The sequence below is a fragment of the Condylostylus longicornis genome, unplaced genomic scaffold (assembly GCF_029603195.1).
Source record: "Condylostylus longicornis isolate FDR11 unplaced genomic scaffold, ASM2960319v2 ptg000119l, whole genome shotgun sequence".
Lineage (NCBI taxonomy): Eukaryota > Metazoa > Arthropoda > Insecta > Diptera > Dolichopodidae > Condylostylus > Condylostylus longicornis.
The window spans coordinates 1,154,669-1,169,209 of record NW_026578087.1 but is presented as its reverse complement, the minus strand read 5'-3'; the positions used below and the strand labels follow the sequence as shown (position 1 = coordinate 1,169,209).

General features: G+C 25.8%; 1 protein-coding gene across 9 annotated transcripts in view; it reads right to left on the bottom strand.

Annotated features, from left to right (window-relative positions):
• LOC129614786 (disco-interacting protein 2) overlaps window positions 1-14,541 on the bottom strand; it is a 92,473-nt gene continuing 77,932 nt past the window's right edge. For 4 of the 9 annotated variants that reach the window (XM_055529650.1, XM_055529655.1, XM_055529656.1 and 1 more), the window contains 14 exons: window positions 12,519-12,647; window positions 9,623-9,843; window positions 9,465-9,558; window positions 8,830-9,382; window positions 7,763-8,774; window positions 7,072-7,705; window positions 3,301-3,464; window positions 2,828-2,909; window positions 2,469-2,573; window positions 2,009-2,378; window positions 1,247-1,907; window positions 684-1,177; window positions 468-616; window positions 1-388 (listed from right to left, as the gene is read on the bottom strand). In XM_055529650.1, the coding sequence (XP_055385625.1) occupies window positions 285-388; window positions 468-616; window positions 684-1,177; window positions 1,247-1,907; window positions 2,009-2,378; window positions 2,469-2,573; window positions 2,828-2,909; window positions 3,301-3,464; window positions 7,072-7,705; window positions 7,763-8,774; window positions 8,830-9,382; window positions 9,465-9,558; window positions 9,623-9,843; window positions 12,519-12,647 (4,772 nt within the window). In that variant the 3' untranslated portion in view covers window positions 1-284. The remainder of the gene's footprint in view (window positions 389-467; window positions 617-683; window positions 1,178-1,246; window positions 1,908-2,008; window positions 2,379-2,468; window positions 2,574-2,827; window positions 2,910-3,300; window positions 3,465-7,071; window positions 7,706-7,762; window positions 8,775-8,829; window positions 9,383-9,464; window positions 9,559-9,622; window positions 9,844-12,518; window positions 12,648-14,541) is intronic. The other 5 variants (XM_055529653.1, XM_055529657.1, XM_055529658.1 and 2 more) reach the window with 2 other exon arrangements.

The following is a 14,541-nucleotide window of genomic DNA, read 5'->3' as shown; positions in this document are numbered from 1 at the left end:
GTTATTTATTTTAAAGTTAAATAATATTATCGATCTTTTTTATCCATACTTTGTAAATTTTTGTCCTCTATTTTATCCTTATTATGTAAATTGATCGTGTTGCGTTTTTATATTTGTTTTTTATTTTCTAATATTTTCTACTACATTATGTTTAACTGTCGCGTGTATTTTTTCTTTTTTTTTTTTTTTTGATTTAATTATTCATAATAATAAACTAAATAATAATTATGTATTTATATATATATATATATATATAAAAAGCTAATAATAATGACAATAAAATTTTACATATTATATGCAACATATATGGGATCTAATTGATCAGCCAAAAATCCATCACGTAAATGCATCCGTTGTTTTTCACCACGACTATTTATTGGAACAACACCTGTTCAAAAAAAAAAAATAGTTTAATTTTTACATTGAAATTGTGATTTTCTAAATTAAAAATATTTTTTATGTCTTACCGGGATCTACAACAACAACCACGCCAACAATTAATTGATGTTCTTCAAGTACAGTATTTGTAACAAGTGGTACTAAATCAAGTGCTTCTGACTCATTGCCATCCAATTCAACAACGACGACTAGTAAATTTGTCCATGTAAAAACAGCGCTATTTTAAAAAAGAATATGAAAAAATAATTTTTTTTTTTTATTTTCCTAATGATTAGAAAATTTACCATTCAGCAATTTTTTTATGACATCTTAAAACAGAATTTTCAATGTCAATTGGATGATAATTCATTCCACGTAAAGATATTACTTCATCTAATGCCCCAACAACATACACAGCATCATGTAATTCTTGATCAGAATTTTGTCCTATAATTACTCCGGTACTAAGAATAGCATTATCATTTATAATTCTTCCGCTACCACCGATACCAGTACCGCCACTACCACCAATAGACATTGATGACATATTATGTTGTAATTGATTCATTGAATGTATTGATTCGTTATCACTATCGCGACTTGCAATACTTGGTGTTGTTTCATCTAATATTGAACCAGCCTGTGAACATTCAGTGCGACGTAAGAATCCTAGATAACCCGTTCTCGCGTATACTTCAGTAGTTGAACCCGTTACTAATTTTGCATTAAAGTGATCATTATAATCAGTTTCGTCTCCATATATTGTGAAATAACCATTTGCATTATGTGGTGATTGAACCTAAACACAACAAAAATGTTGATATAGATATAAAAAAAATGCAATACAAAATATTTTATTCAAACTCACCCAAATTTCACCCAAATGTGAATCTCCACAATGACCTTTTGTTTCTGGATTGGCGATAATTACTTTAACGCCCGGTAATAATTTTCCTGATTCTATTAGACATAATGAATTTGGAGCACCGCGTTCAACTAGTGCTACACGATTATTACGCAATGCTCTTAAATCGACATACACTTGAGCACTTTCAGCTGAACTAGCTCCTTGAACGCATATTGCTGGATTAACACGACAACCAAACGATGTTGAAACACATCGTGTATTTAAACCTAATGCTTGGAATAATTTACAAAACTGTTGTGTCAATTGAACTCTAGGTCTCTCTTCGGCAACAACAACACATGTCCGTACACATCTTAAATCAATATTACGTTGTTTAAGAGCTTGTATCGAATTACTTAATGCTTTTGTACATAGTTCAATAACACCATAAGAACAAAAAGTATCTCTAACTCGGTATTGTGATAACGTCGCTAACCATAAACTTGGATTTGCTTCTACTTCATATGGTGCAATTAATATTGAATGATGGCCACTATAAACACTAATTAAAGTCCACATAGCAAAACCCAAACCACAATATGGATCTAAACATAACGCAACATGACGGGAAGGATACAATTCGCAGGCAAGTTTTAAACTAGCGCACAAACTTGATAACGACCTTGAAAAATTTAAAATTATAATTGAAATGATATTCTCCATAGCTATACTTTGATTTTGATTCACAAAAAAGCGGTGAAAAAATGAAATAATGAAACTAACCTATGTGTTATGATAACTCCACTTAAACGACCACATGTTGATACACTAAAGTCTAAATATGCTGTTGAATCTAACGTTGCATTTGCAATTGCTGCTAATTTTCTCTTTGGATTGTCATCTATATCTAATATAGGTGGCCAACTTTTTGGATCAATTGATGCAGCTGCCTCACGTGATTTTAATAGTTTGATAATTGATTGAATTGACAAGACGATACCACTCTTTGAAACATCAACAATCATTCGAACTGTTGGTAGTGTTGTTATTAAATTTTGCGGATGTGGTGGTCGTATTGTAATTGGTACAGCACCTAAATATAAACAGCCATAGAATGCACATATTAAATCTAGTCCCGGTGGGAAGATTAGAGCTGTACAAATGTTATTAAATGGATTAAAAAACAAAAAAAAAGACAATATATTAAAAATATGTTCTGTATATTTAAATTATTACTGCTTACCGACATGATCTCCAGGTTCAACTTTTCCTCTTTCTTGTAGAAGAGCTGCAATTTTTTCTGCTCTTTTATGTAATTCCGAGCAAGTAAGTGTTTTTGCGACAGTACCTGAATATTAATATACATACATATATTAAAAACTTCGTGCACATATACATATATTGTGATTATTAAATGGATATTAAAGCATTTTAAAATACACAAATGTATTTTATTCAGCTTACATTTAGAGACACCTATGTATCTAAATTCGATTTAAATTAAAATAATCGATATTTTATTAGTCTATCAAAAAAAGTGTAGACAAATGATGTTTCGATGCAATCAAAATGTTGACAAATTTTTATTTAATTCAATATTACCTTTTGAGTTCAGTAGTGTATAAAGTACATGATCAGGTGATGTATTAGCACGCCATCTTAAAACTCCAGTAATTAATTGATGCTTAAAATGAGAAAGAAAAAATTTATTCAAAATGTTTTTATAATTTTTCCTTATATTTTGTTTAAAAAATTATAATGCTTGTTTTCTGTAACATTGACAACTCAAATTTGCATACTTGAGAAAATTAAATTTTAAAGTTTTGGAGTTTATAAGTTTTCTGACAAAAGCGTCATTTTATAATTTTTTTGTTTTTCGACAAAGCTAGTGAATTGACGTTTTTGCACAAAAAAATTAATGTTTCAAATGCTTAATTTTGTATCAGTAATTGAGAAATCGTAGCAATTTTGATTTATGTCACTGTCAAACGGGCAATTTAAATAAAAATATCTTATTTCAACTAATTTTTTTTATATAAAATATGAAATTAATATTGATTTCATAAATAACTTACTTTTCTTTCACTATCTTCTGATAGACCGATATCACGACCTTGGGCGACAGCCAAACGATTTCCTTGCACCAAATTTCCAACCATTACTGAAGCTGGTCCAACTGAAGTGTCTGTAATACCACATCCAGATGAGCTACTACTAACTGTAGTTGGTGGTTGCACTCCTAATTTTATTTTTTTTTTTTTGATTTTGTTTTTTTTTTTTGTATTTTGATTCATTTTTTAAAACAGACAAGGGTTGCATAATATTTTTATGTTTTTTTTTAAATTTTCATATCAAAATTTAAATTTTTTTTAATTTTTTTTTTATTAATTTAATTTGAGAAATTTTGTATTTGACAAAAATCGAATCATGAATTATCGAGGGAAGGGGTGGTCGTATTCATTTAAGTGGGCCAGAAGCCAAAAATGTTCAAAATATATTGGTCATAAATATTTTTTAATAATTAAAAAAATAAATTTTGGACGAATGCAACCGTTATTTTTATAATTTTGTATATATATATATATTTATATGTTCAGATATGTACATATACATACATAATATGTGCATGTATGCGTACATATATAAATTATGGTTTGAATTGTATAAAATTAATTATAATTTAAATAATCGTTTTTTTTTTATTTTAATAAAATTGTAACATGTTTTTTGGTTATTTGTTATTTTGTGAATTTTTTTTTAATAAAAATGTGAAATATGAGGAGAAAATAAATTTTAAACATAGTAAAAGTTATTAAAACAAAAATTAATAATAAGAAATCGAATCCAAAAGCCAAAAATTAAAAAAATAATAATTATAAATATATTTGTAAATATTTATAATATTAAAATATTACATTTATATATTTATTAATATCATTATTAATGTTAGTAAAAATATAAATATGGATGGTAGAATGAAATTGATTATTTTTATTAATAAATTTTACAGAAAAAAAATGAACATTTTTACAAACAAAATGAAAAATGATTTCGTTTTGATGTACATATGTTTTGTATATTACAATAATTAAAAATTATTTTAAAAATATTAAATATTGATTAAAAAATTATATATAATTGGATATAAATAATGTGTTTTTTTAAAAAGAAATTAAAAATATTTATTTCGTGTGTTAACGTGAGAAGGGAGGGGGGGAGGCAATTTTGTGTTATTTTTATACAATTGGTATATAGTAAAAAAAAATAAAAGTAAGATTGAAATTTTATCATTTTTTTTTTGTTTTTTTTTAGTAAATTTCAGTGCAAAATCACATTTATTATTTTTTCAATTTGTTTTTCAATTAATTAATTTTTTATTTTTAAAATTAATAAAATTAATTTGGTCCCAAGCAATTTTTATAGTGAAAATCCGTAAAGTGTTTGTTTTGCCATTATAATTTATAAATAATTGCATTCACATATTACATTTTATTTTTTTAATATTGTTATTTTGTGTTTGATATTTTTGTCAATTGTTATTTTTAATTTAAATATTAAAATAAAGCATTTTTTGTATTTTAAATTTTAAATCAGTGTGTGTGTGTTTAGTGAGATTATTTTTGATTTTTTAATTTGTTTTTAATGTACAATATAATAAAAAACATATGTAATGTTATTTTTTTTTTTATTTACATTTGTTATTTTTGTTTTTAATAATTTAATATGAAATTTTTAGAATTTTTAGTTCATTATTTTATTTTTAATGTTTTTGTTTTTTAATATTTTTTTTTGGCACGAAGTATATAAGAGCAGCATACGAATGAATGAAAAAAAAGAAGAAAAAATATAAACTTAGAAATAAAATAGTATACAAAATAATTTGTTTCTTTTTTTTTAATTTAATTTATAGTATGTATTTAGTTCTGTTTTTTTTTTCTAAATTAATAATAATTTTTTTAAAATTTTGATTTAAAATTAATGATGTATATATATATATATGTATTTGAACTTAATTAAGTTTTCAATTAGCATTTTTAATATCAATAATTAAAAATAAAAAAAAGGTGGATGAGCAATTTAAATAACAGAAAAAAATAAAATTAAGAATGTTAATTGAAGACCTAGTTTTGACGAAAAATAATTCGCCATTTCATAGACATATATATATACATTTATAGATATATATATATAAACTAGAATGCGACAGTTAAAACTATCTCTAATTATTTTTTTTTTCAAATATTCTTTGAAATTTATTTTAAATGGTTTCCAATAATTAAAATCTAACTGATGGTCAATGGCAAGAAGTTCAATTTTTAGTCTCTTCATACAATATGTGGTTTAATAAAAACAATATTTATTTTTATATTTGTACATACTAGAAATTTTTAATAATTACAAAATCTGGAAATCATTTATTGTATATACAAAAATTTAATTTGTTAATTCTTGAATTATGTTTTTTATTTCATGAAAGAAAATTTTTATTGAATTTTATGAATTAATTTCAGAATATATAAAATATCTGTTTAGTGTGTTTGTCAAGCAATTGAATTAAAATATGAAATTACAATTGGAATGAATTATTGACATTCTATCCTTTTTACTTGACACTTAATTTCATTATTATTATAAGATTTAATTCATTATTTTGTTTGAATGATAATTTTATTATTATTTAAAATGATGAAAGATGTGAAAGTACATGTATAAAACAGTTGTAGCAGATAAAATGTTTCTTTGACCAATGACCGAAAATGAACAACATTAACCAAAAATAAAATTAAAATATTTATGTAGTTAAAAAAAAAATTACCAATTTCTTTTTTTAATTAATTTTGGTTACAAAAATAAAAATAAAAACAAAAAGTGAGTTAAGAAATCAATACAACTTGTGTTGGTTGAATTTAGAAAATTATTCACATATAAAAGAAATTAACATGCAATTAAAAATATTATGGGTAAAATGAAAAAGCAAAAATTTAAAATAAATCTTTTTGAAAAAGTAAATAAATGCAATAATAGCCAATTATTTTGATTTGTGTGCTACTCTATTTAATATTTAATTGATTTATTATAATAATATTTTAATATATCATAATTTTTCTTTGCAATTAAGTAACTTTTTTTTTGGTTTTTATTTAAAAAATTGCAAAATATATTATTTGCATTTTTGGAAATCAACCTTGAAATTTAAAACGCTTTTAATGTATGAATTTTGTAGTTTGTTTTTATTGTTTTATAAAAAATAAATAAATTTTTAGTGAAATTTTTTTTTTCTTCCAATATGAAATTTTAATAACTTGTTTATAAGAAAAATTAATTTTTAATAAATTCAATTTTAAAACGATAAATTTATAAATTTTCAAATATTAATTTTGATATTTTTGTTTGACCAGAAATTGAAAAATAAAAATACATGAACAAAATTCACACAATTCTAATTAAATCCAAAAATTAAATTATTATTATTAATTTTTATTTAATGAATAGCGCCTTTTTAGTGAGCTTAGCTTTCCGGCTATACTGCGAAAAATTTCCTATAAATTTTCTACATCTTAAATTCTTGTAATTTTGGTATTATAACACTATAGAGTTGTTAATATCTACAAGTATTTATTTGAAGCTGTTTTGCATTTGCTATTTTATTAACGCATTATTAACAGTATTAGTAAACAACTTTAATTTACAAGTAACAAAATAATCAACAAAAAACGTTTAAATAAATAAGTTGTTTAAAAAAAAAAAAAAAAATAACAAAAAAAAAATATTTTGTGCAAAAATTAAATTGAGTAATTGTTTCTAAGCTAAATTGTTAATAGCAACGTTTTTCCCATATATCTTACCTTGATGAATTTCCCTTGGTTTAGGTAAATTAGTAACACATGTGTGGGGACACATTAATACATTAGCCGGATGTAGAGAACCTTCTAAAAAGCGTCTTCTAGCTTCACATAAATGTATTCCACCTAGTGGAGTTTTTGGCAAATGATTTGGCGGGACTAAAGCTAAACAATAAATGCCAACTTGATGAATTGAATCGACAGCTTGTAAAACTCTTGACATCCACTGAAAACTTTCTTCCTCTGAACAATCTGGTCTTTGTTCCGCAATAACACAGACTCTTTCATCCCGAAGTACTTTAATACTAAATACAGCAATACGTCCTCTATAAATAAAACGCATTGGCTCAACAGCTAAAACAGTTGCTATAATATCATCAGCATTATGTTTACGACCAGTCACTGTCATTAGACCATCACGTGATCCACAAACAAATACTAAACCGCCGGGACCTAAAAATCCTAATAGCCCTGAACGGACATAATATTCATCGCCCAATGTTTTTCCGGTATTAGCTGGATCTTTCGTATCTGGGTCTTCTAACAAAGGCTGAATTTTAAAAGTTGAATTGGTTAAACCTTCAAGTCCGAAATAAGAGGTGCCAGTTGCACCACTAGTTACACATATTTCACCCACCTAAAAAATTTTATATATATATTTTTTTACTTTTTAACCTTTTTGCATATTGTATACTTGATCCGTCTTGCATAATACTGGAGGCCCATCTGATCGTACAACAACCATTTGAGCAGCTGGCATTACTTGTCCACAGTCTTGTAAAGTTAATGATGTTAATGAATCTTCGCTATCCACGCGTACCACACCATGTGAAAGAGCTGCCATTGAAAGTACCCCCCGTCCAGTTGCTGATTGCACAAATCCACCAGAAGCACGTCCAGGTCGGCGTAATGATACTGTAAAAACTTCACAACTACTAGCGCATGGACATATTGCATCGGCCCGCAATCCTTTAGTTTGAAATACGCTTAAAAATTGATCGCATGATGAAAGTGACCACGGATTAGCACCATCTGCTACTAATAACATTCTTAATGAAGATAATGAAATATCCTTATGATCTTTTGTTGCAAGCAAGCCCCAATGTAAATCACGGCTTTTGACTAAACAGCAAGAAGCTCTATATTTCGTGATTAGTTGCATCCACGATGATGGACGTAATTTCATCAACGCATAAGGTATAAACACAACATGCATGCCATTCAAAACTGACGTTAATATAGCATGCCATAATCCAACCTCGCGTTTGAAATCCAACACGCAAACAATGGTTTCACCTTCAGTATAATGGCATGCCATTGTTAAAGCACGGCAATGATTCATCATTGCCTGACGTGTTACGGTAACACCCATTACACTTCCCTCTTTATCAGTGGCATATTCGATATAAGCTAAAGAACTTTCTTCAATTCGAACATTTCCTACATTGAAATCTTTAGGTGGTTTTGGTAAATGTTCAGTGACAAACCAGTGCAATCGCGGCCAACCTTTTAATTTGGCTATTTCTCCGGTTGATGATTTGGGTAAACCTTTTAGGCACGCTTCAGATGTTAAGGCTACACTAATTCCGCAAGAACTTAATAAAAATCCAATTTGTTGTGGCGGTGTATCTGAGCTAGATAACGGTAGTTCAATTGGAAGAGGGACAAGCCCTCTAAACATGCAACCATACCAGGCAGTCAAGAAACTACAATATGTGTGATATATATATTTAAATTTCTAAAAAATTGAAAATTTCTTACTTTAAAGGATCACTATTTGGATAAACTAATGCTACTCGATCACCAGGTTTTAAAGTAATTTGTTCTGGACCTTTGCTAAAAACTTTTGTCGTCAGAGCATAGGCAATTTTTTGTGCCCTTGATAATAATTTTCCGTATGTTAGCATTGTTGTCAATTTACCATTTGGATCAAGAACTGTAGCTACAGGTGATTTGAATGAATTCGTACCAAATCTTTGTAATGCTGTTTCTAAATTTCTTGGTAAACCGGCAGCTACTGTTAATTGTTCACCTTGTACTCGAGACATTGTATTACCTTCAGGTTTTGGTGCATTCGGATCTTTTGGATTTGCTGCAATTTCTAATTCAATATCATTATCTTCATAAAATTCTGGCAGTGGTCTACGTTTAGGTCGTTTTAATGTATTCAAAAGTTGTTGAATTTTTGCTGAAACTTTCCATCGTCCTGCAGTACCTGTATCACCAGGTTCTTGACCAGATATATTTACATAACGTGTTACACGATCTGCACCCCTTCTTGTATTATTAAATTGTGTTATATCTGGTGCAACATCTAAAAAGATAACAAACAAAAAATTCAAATGAATAAGAAAAAATAATAAAGAAAAAGCTAAATTAAAAAAAAATTATTTTACATGGTCTTTGGAATTCAGATATATCGGTAAATTCATAATTATTTTTCCTATGTACAGCTGGTGGTGATCCTGCACTTGATGTATCGGAATGAGGCTAAAATTAAGTATGAAAGAATGTAATTAACAAAAGTTATCAAAATTGTAAATCGATTTTTTACTGGAGGAGGTAAATTTTGAGGAGGCCTCCGATCTGAAAAATTTTTATGATGTTGCCCACCAATATTACCGCCACCACCACCTCCTCCACCAACAGATGAATCACGTATTGGCGGTTTAATTTGTTCTCTTGAATTTGATATATGATCACGCGGATAATTGTATTCACGATCAGGTGTTGATATTCGTTCTTCAGGTATTGATTCGTCATCTGTAGTTGAATCTTCATTTAAAAGCAAATAAGAGAACCAAAAAAAAAAAAACAAAATTTATATTAATAATTTTAATGTTAAAAATATTTTTTTTCACACTACTACGTCACAATTGCCTTAAAATTTTATTGAATTTGTTTGCATATCTTAAGGCGAATGCAATGTAGAATGTGTACAATTAAATTTAATTTTCTTTTCTTTTTTTGTATTTTTTTTATGAAATATATTTTGTTAGATGTTAAAGATTAATTGCTAAAAAGAATATAAACAAGACGTTCATTAAAACTTTGAACAATACTATAGAAATAAACATTTACAATAAAACTTGCACTAAATTTGTTTAGAAAAAGGGGGGGGTGGGGGTTGGTACGGTGAGTTGATCGTGTTTTGATTTTTTATTGTTTCTTTTTTTTTAAATATTTTTTTAAATGATTGTTGATCTGCGAGACAATTACAAAATGAAATATCGAATTAGAGTTTGATGTAAGAGAAAAGTTTAAATTTGCTTGATAGCTAAGAAAATTTTTATTTGTAAGCTTTGCGCATTTTTTTTTTAAATCAAATAACAAAAAAAAAAAAAAACAAGAACGAAAACGAAAACAAATCAAAAAAGAAATATTTGAATTTTCTTTAGTTTTCATTTTAAAGCGATGCTTGAATAAATTTTTTATAAGAAAATTTTTTAATTTAAAAAAAAACTCAATTTAATTAATAGTAGTGAATGGGTTAAAGAAAACTAAAATATTATGTATTAAAATTTTTCAGCAAAACAAACTATATATATAGAATAATAATAAATAATGGTATTAACAGATTTTTATGATTAAGAAATTATTATGAAATATTTTAAATTGCTGAATTGTGAAATGATGATCGAGTGAGATTAAATTTAATTAAATTTAGTGATTTTTCAAATACTAATACTTATTTATAAAAATGTTATTGATGGACTCATGTACATACGTTTCTTAATTTATTTATTTAGAAAAAAAAAAACAGAAAACAATAGATTTCACATGTAAAATAGATGACTTTATTTTGTTGTATTTTATCTTAGTCGTATATGCTTCTGGTTTCACTTCTATGTAAATTATACTTGGTAGTTCTGTGGCCATAAACGCAAACCGCTTAATTTGACAAAGCCAACAATGAGTTATATCATTAAATTCTACATACTGCGTTCTACATTCTCACAAAATTTGATTATTCCACGATTATTGTAATCAATGTGCACTGTTATCTCATCTTTGCCAAATTCACAAATCGCTGAAGCCGATTCGGTAGCTATGTGCCAAATAATTTCAAACATTTTTTTAGAATTCAATTTAAAGTTTATGTATTTGTTCAAACGCATGACATTTGCATAACTTGTCAAATACATTTATTTTGAAATGTCCGAAATAGAGTTAAATCACTCGTGCTTGTTGCTACAGATATGTACGTATGTCAAAAAGAAATTCCCTTTGACTTCCATATAAAAAAAATCTAAAATGATTTTATAAAACTAAAAAATTTTTTAGATTTCTAATTTATTATTTAAATTTTAATTTCAATTAAATAAACTTAAATAAAGTTAAAAATTTAATTAGTTTTTAATATGTTCAATTAAATTTTTAATGAATTCAATTCAAATACTGTAATTAATTGCTGAAATAAATTAGAAATCTGGAGAGAAATGATAAGTTTGATTTTAAAAATATAAAATTATTTAACTTGCTCTTTGGTTTTGTTGTTACACATTCAGCAATTTAAAATTATTACGTCAAATATATAAAAAAAGCATGATATTTTAATTTAGGACTCTTATAAAAATTAACAGTTTTTATTTATTTTATCCTTTAATTTAAATATATTTTAATATTTTTCATTACCTACCTATTATTTTAATATTATTAGATTTATATTTTATTTTTTTGCGTTTATTTTGTTTATCTTCCGAAGAAAAAATTTTTTTCTTTACAGTTACAATTTATACCATTTGCTGTCATTTAAATACAAATATATGCAAAGAGGGCACTAACCACCATTTTGTTGCAAATACAAGAATTTTATTTAATGTCAAATTTTCACATTTTTTGCTGTCGTATTCAAAAATAAAAATGGCTAACAAGAGTATACGTCAAACTGTACGTATTAAGTTTTTAAAAATATTATATATGTAGGTGTAAAACATGATCAAATTGTTATAAGTTTTTGTTAACATTAGTTTGTACTTTCACATAATAAATACGAGTATTTATAATCTAGAATCTAGTTAAGTATATTGATGATTTTAAATTATTTTTTATTATTGTATAATACAATTTTCTATTTCATTTTAAGTTATTTACAACTCTTAAATTTATAAAATTCAATATTGTTTCAAATATAAAATTTCCTTAGCTTTTGTTTTTCTAAATTTTTAACAAAAGTACAAAAAAGGTATTCTTTGCATATGTCATTGAAATTTATTGTCAAATTTTGGATGAAATCAAAATAAATATTTAGTTTACTAACGCAATTCATTTCACTAATGCTACAAGAATTACTAATTTGAAGAGGCGAATAAACCCGTTTTAAGTTTTCGCTGTTGATGTAAAAGAAAAAAAACCATTACAACAACTTTTAAGTCCGACTAAGCAGATATAAAACCTCTTTTCTTATCATTATTTTTTTTCTCATTTGTTTTTCTATTTGGAAATCTCACCTGTATCGTCGCGATCACGATCTGGACTTCGATTCAATACAGAACTACGTTTTGATGGCATCGGTAAACTTGGTTTTGGTCGATTTTTTAATGCTGCCAAAGCCTGTTGAACAGCTTCCTGTCGTACTTCTATTTTTTTTTTAATTTTATCATTTTAATTGTCATATTTGTATTTGTGTAGTTATCATTCGTTTGTTTTATATCATATGTAATAAATTGGGTTATACATGATGTGTTGCCGTACATTAATGAGAATATAATTTACAGAATTTTTTATATAAAATCATATTAAATTAAATATGCGTTGACAGTTGACAGAGGAATGATGATGATTGGTGATTGATACACAAAATGAACAAAAAACACACATTTTTGAATGTTTTTGAGCACATTTAATTTTTTTGATTGTTTGTTTGTGATTGTGATTTTTGCAAAAAAATTTATGATAAATGATGACGTAAATTTTTGACGTTTTGATATTTATTGTTTTTTAAAGAAAAAAGAGAGAGAAAAAATAAAAGGTAAAATCAATGAATTTTTTTTTTATTTGACATTGCGAATTTTTGAATAGAATCACGGTCAATGCAGACAACTTATAATAATATTTAAGAGCTCAGATAGATAAGCAATTTTTAGTTTCGCAACTGTTTGATTGCTTGTTTGTATTCCATAGGTTTATATTCAAACGCGTACACATCCAACTGCATGGTCGCACGCAATTAAGCTATCAAACAGTTTGTAAATTTTTATAAAGAAATTACAATTTTTAATTGCATTGGCGCAGTAGTTTAGTTGCTTAGATCTACGCGCAACGATTTTAAAATTAAACAGTAATTGCAAGACTAAAAATTGCAAGCTCTAAGAGTACTGAAACTAATTTATAATTTTAAAATATAAATTTACAATCAAATTCAATCATTAAATTATAAATTTGTAATTTTATTCAATACTATTTGGAATTTTTCAGTTAAATATTATTCTTTTAGATGTTGCCTGAATACTGTGATGATGATTAAAACTAATTAAACGATATTATTTTTATATGTATATATACAAATCTACAACATTTAGCTGGACAAAGAAAGTACATAAGTATGACATACATGTTGTGTATTATATTACTACATAGGCGTAATACATAAAATCAAAGTATTGTATATTGAAATTTATAAGTACAAACCTAAATATGAAATTCAACTAAATTAGTGTTAAATAATCAATTCAATAATAAAATTACTGTAATATTTATTTATGAATAAATTTAAATAGAATGATTTTTTAAATGAAAATATTTGATGGAATGATACAAGCAAATAAAAATTTTCGAGCAAAATATTACAAGTTAAAATATTTGAATAGCATGCAAAAATATTAAGAGCTTATAATAGAAACCAATAAAAATTTATGCAATAAAAGTTTCGTATATACAAAGAAAGCCAAAAATTAAATACCTGTAATAATTTTTTAAACAGTTAAAAAAGCCACTTATAAACGTAATAATGTTAAAATTTTAATATTATATAATTATTAAAACAATAAAATTTTTATGAGAAAATGTTAGTGTCATAGAATATTGGAGAAAAAATGCTACTATATAAATTAAACTTAAAGTTATTCAGGCAACTAATGACGTACGTTACTTACTGTTTACATATATACGACAAAATATACGACTTAATCTGAGTCTGATGAAAGTTATATATGTAAAATCTGTTTGATATCAAATTTTGTCTGACGGAAAAAAGTAGAAATTATTCTATTTTCATCAGATTTTCTGTTAGATTTTTTAAATGTAAAATGGGAGCAATTAATTTTTTGCAGAAGTTTGGAGCCGTCAGACAATTTCAATCTGATTTTTAAACAGTCGTCAAAAGTTAAATACCATTTTATCTCAAATTTTGTCGTATATGAAAATAGTAATTTAACGTCAAAAAAAACAGATGTAATTTAGAATTTATTGTTGGTGTTTTAGATTGTAGAAAAATGTATGTATGTATATTTTTTTAATTAAAATTAATTTATT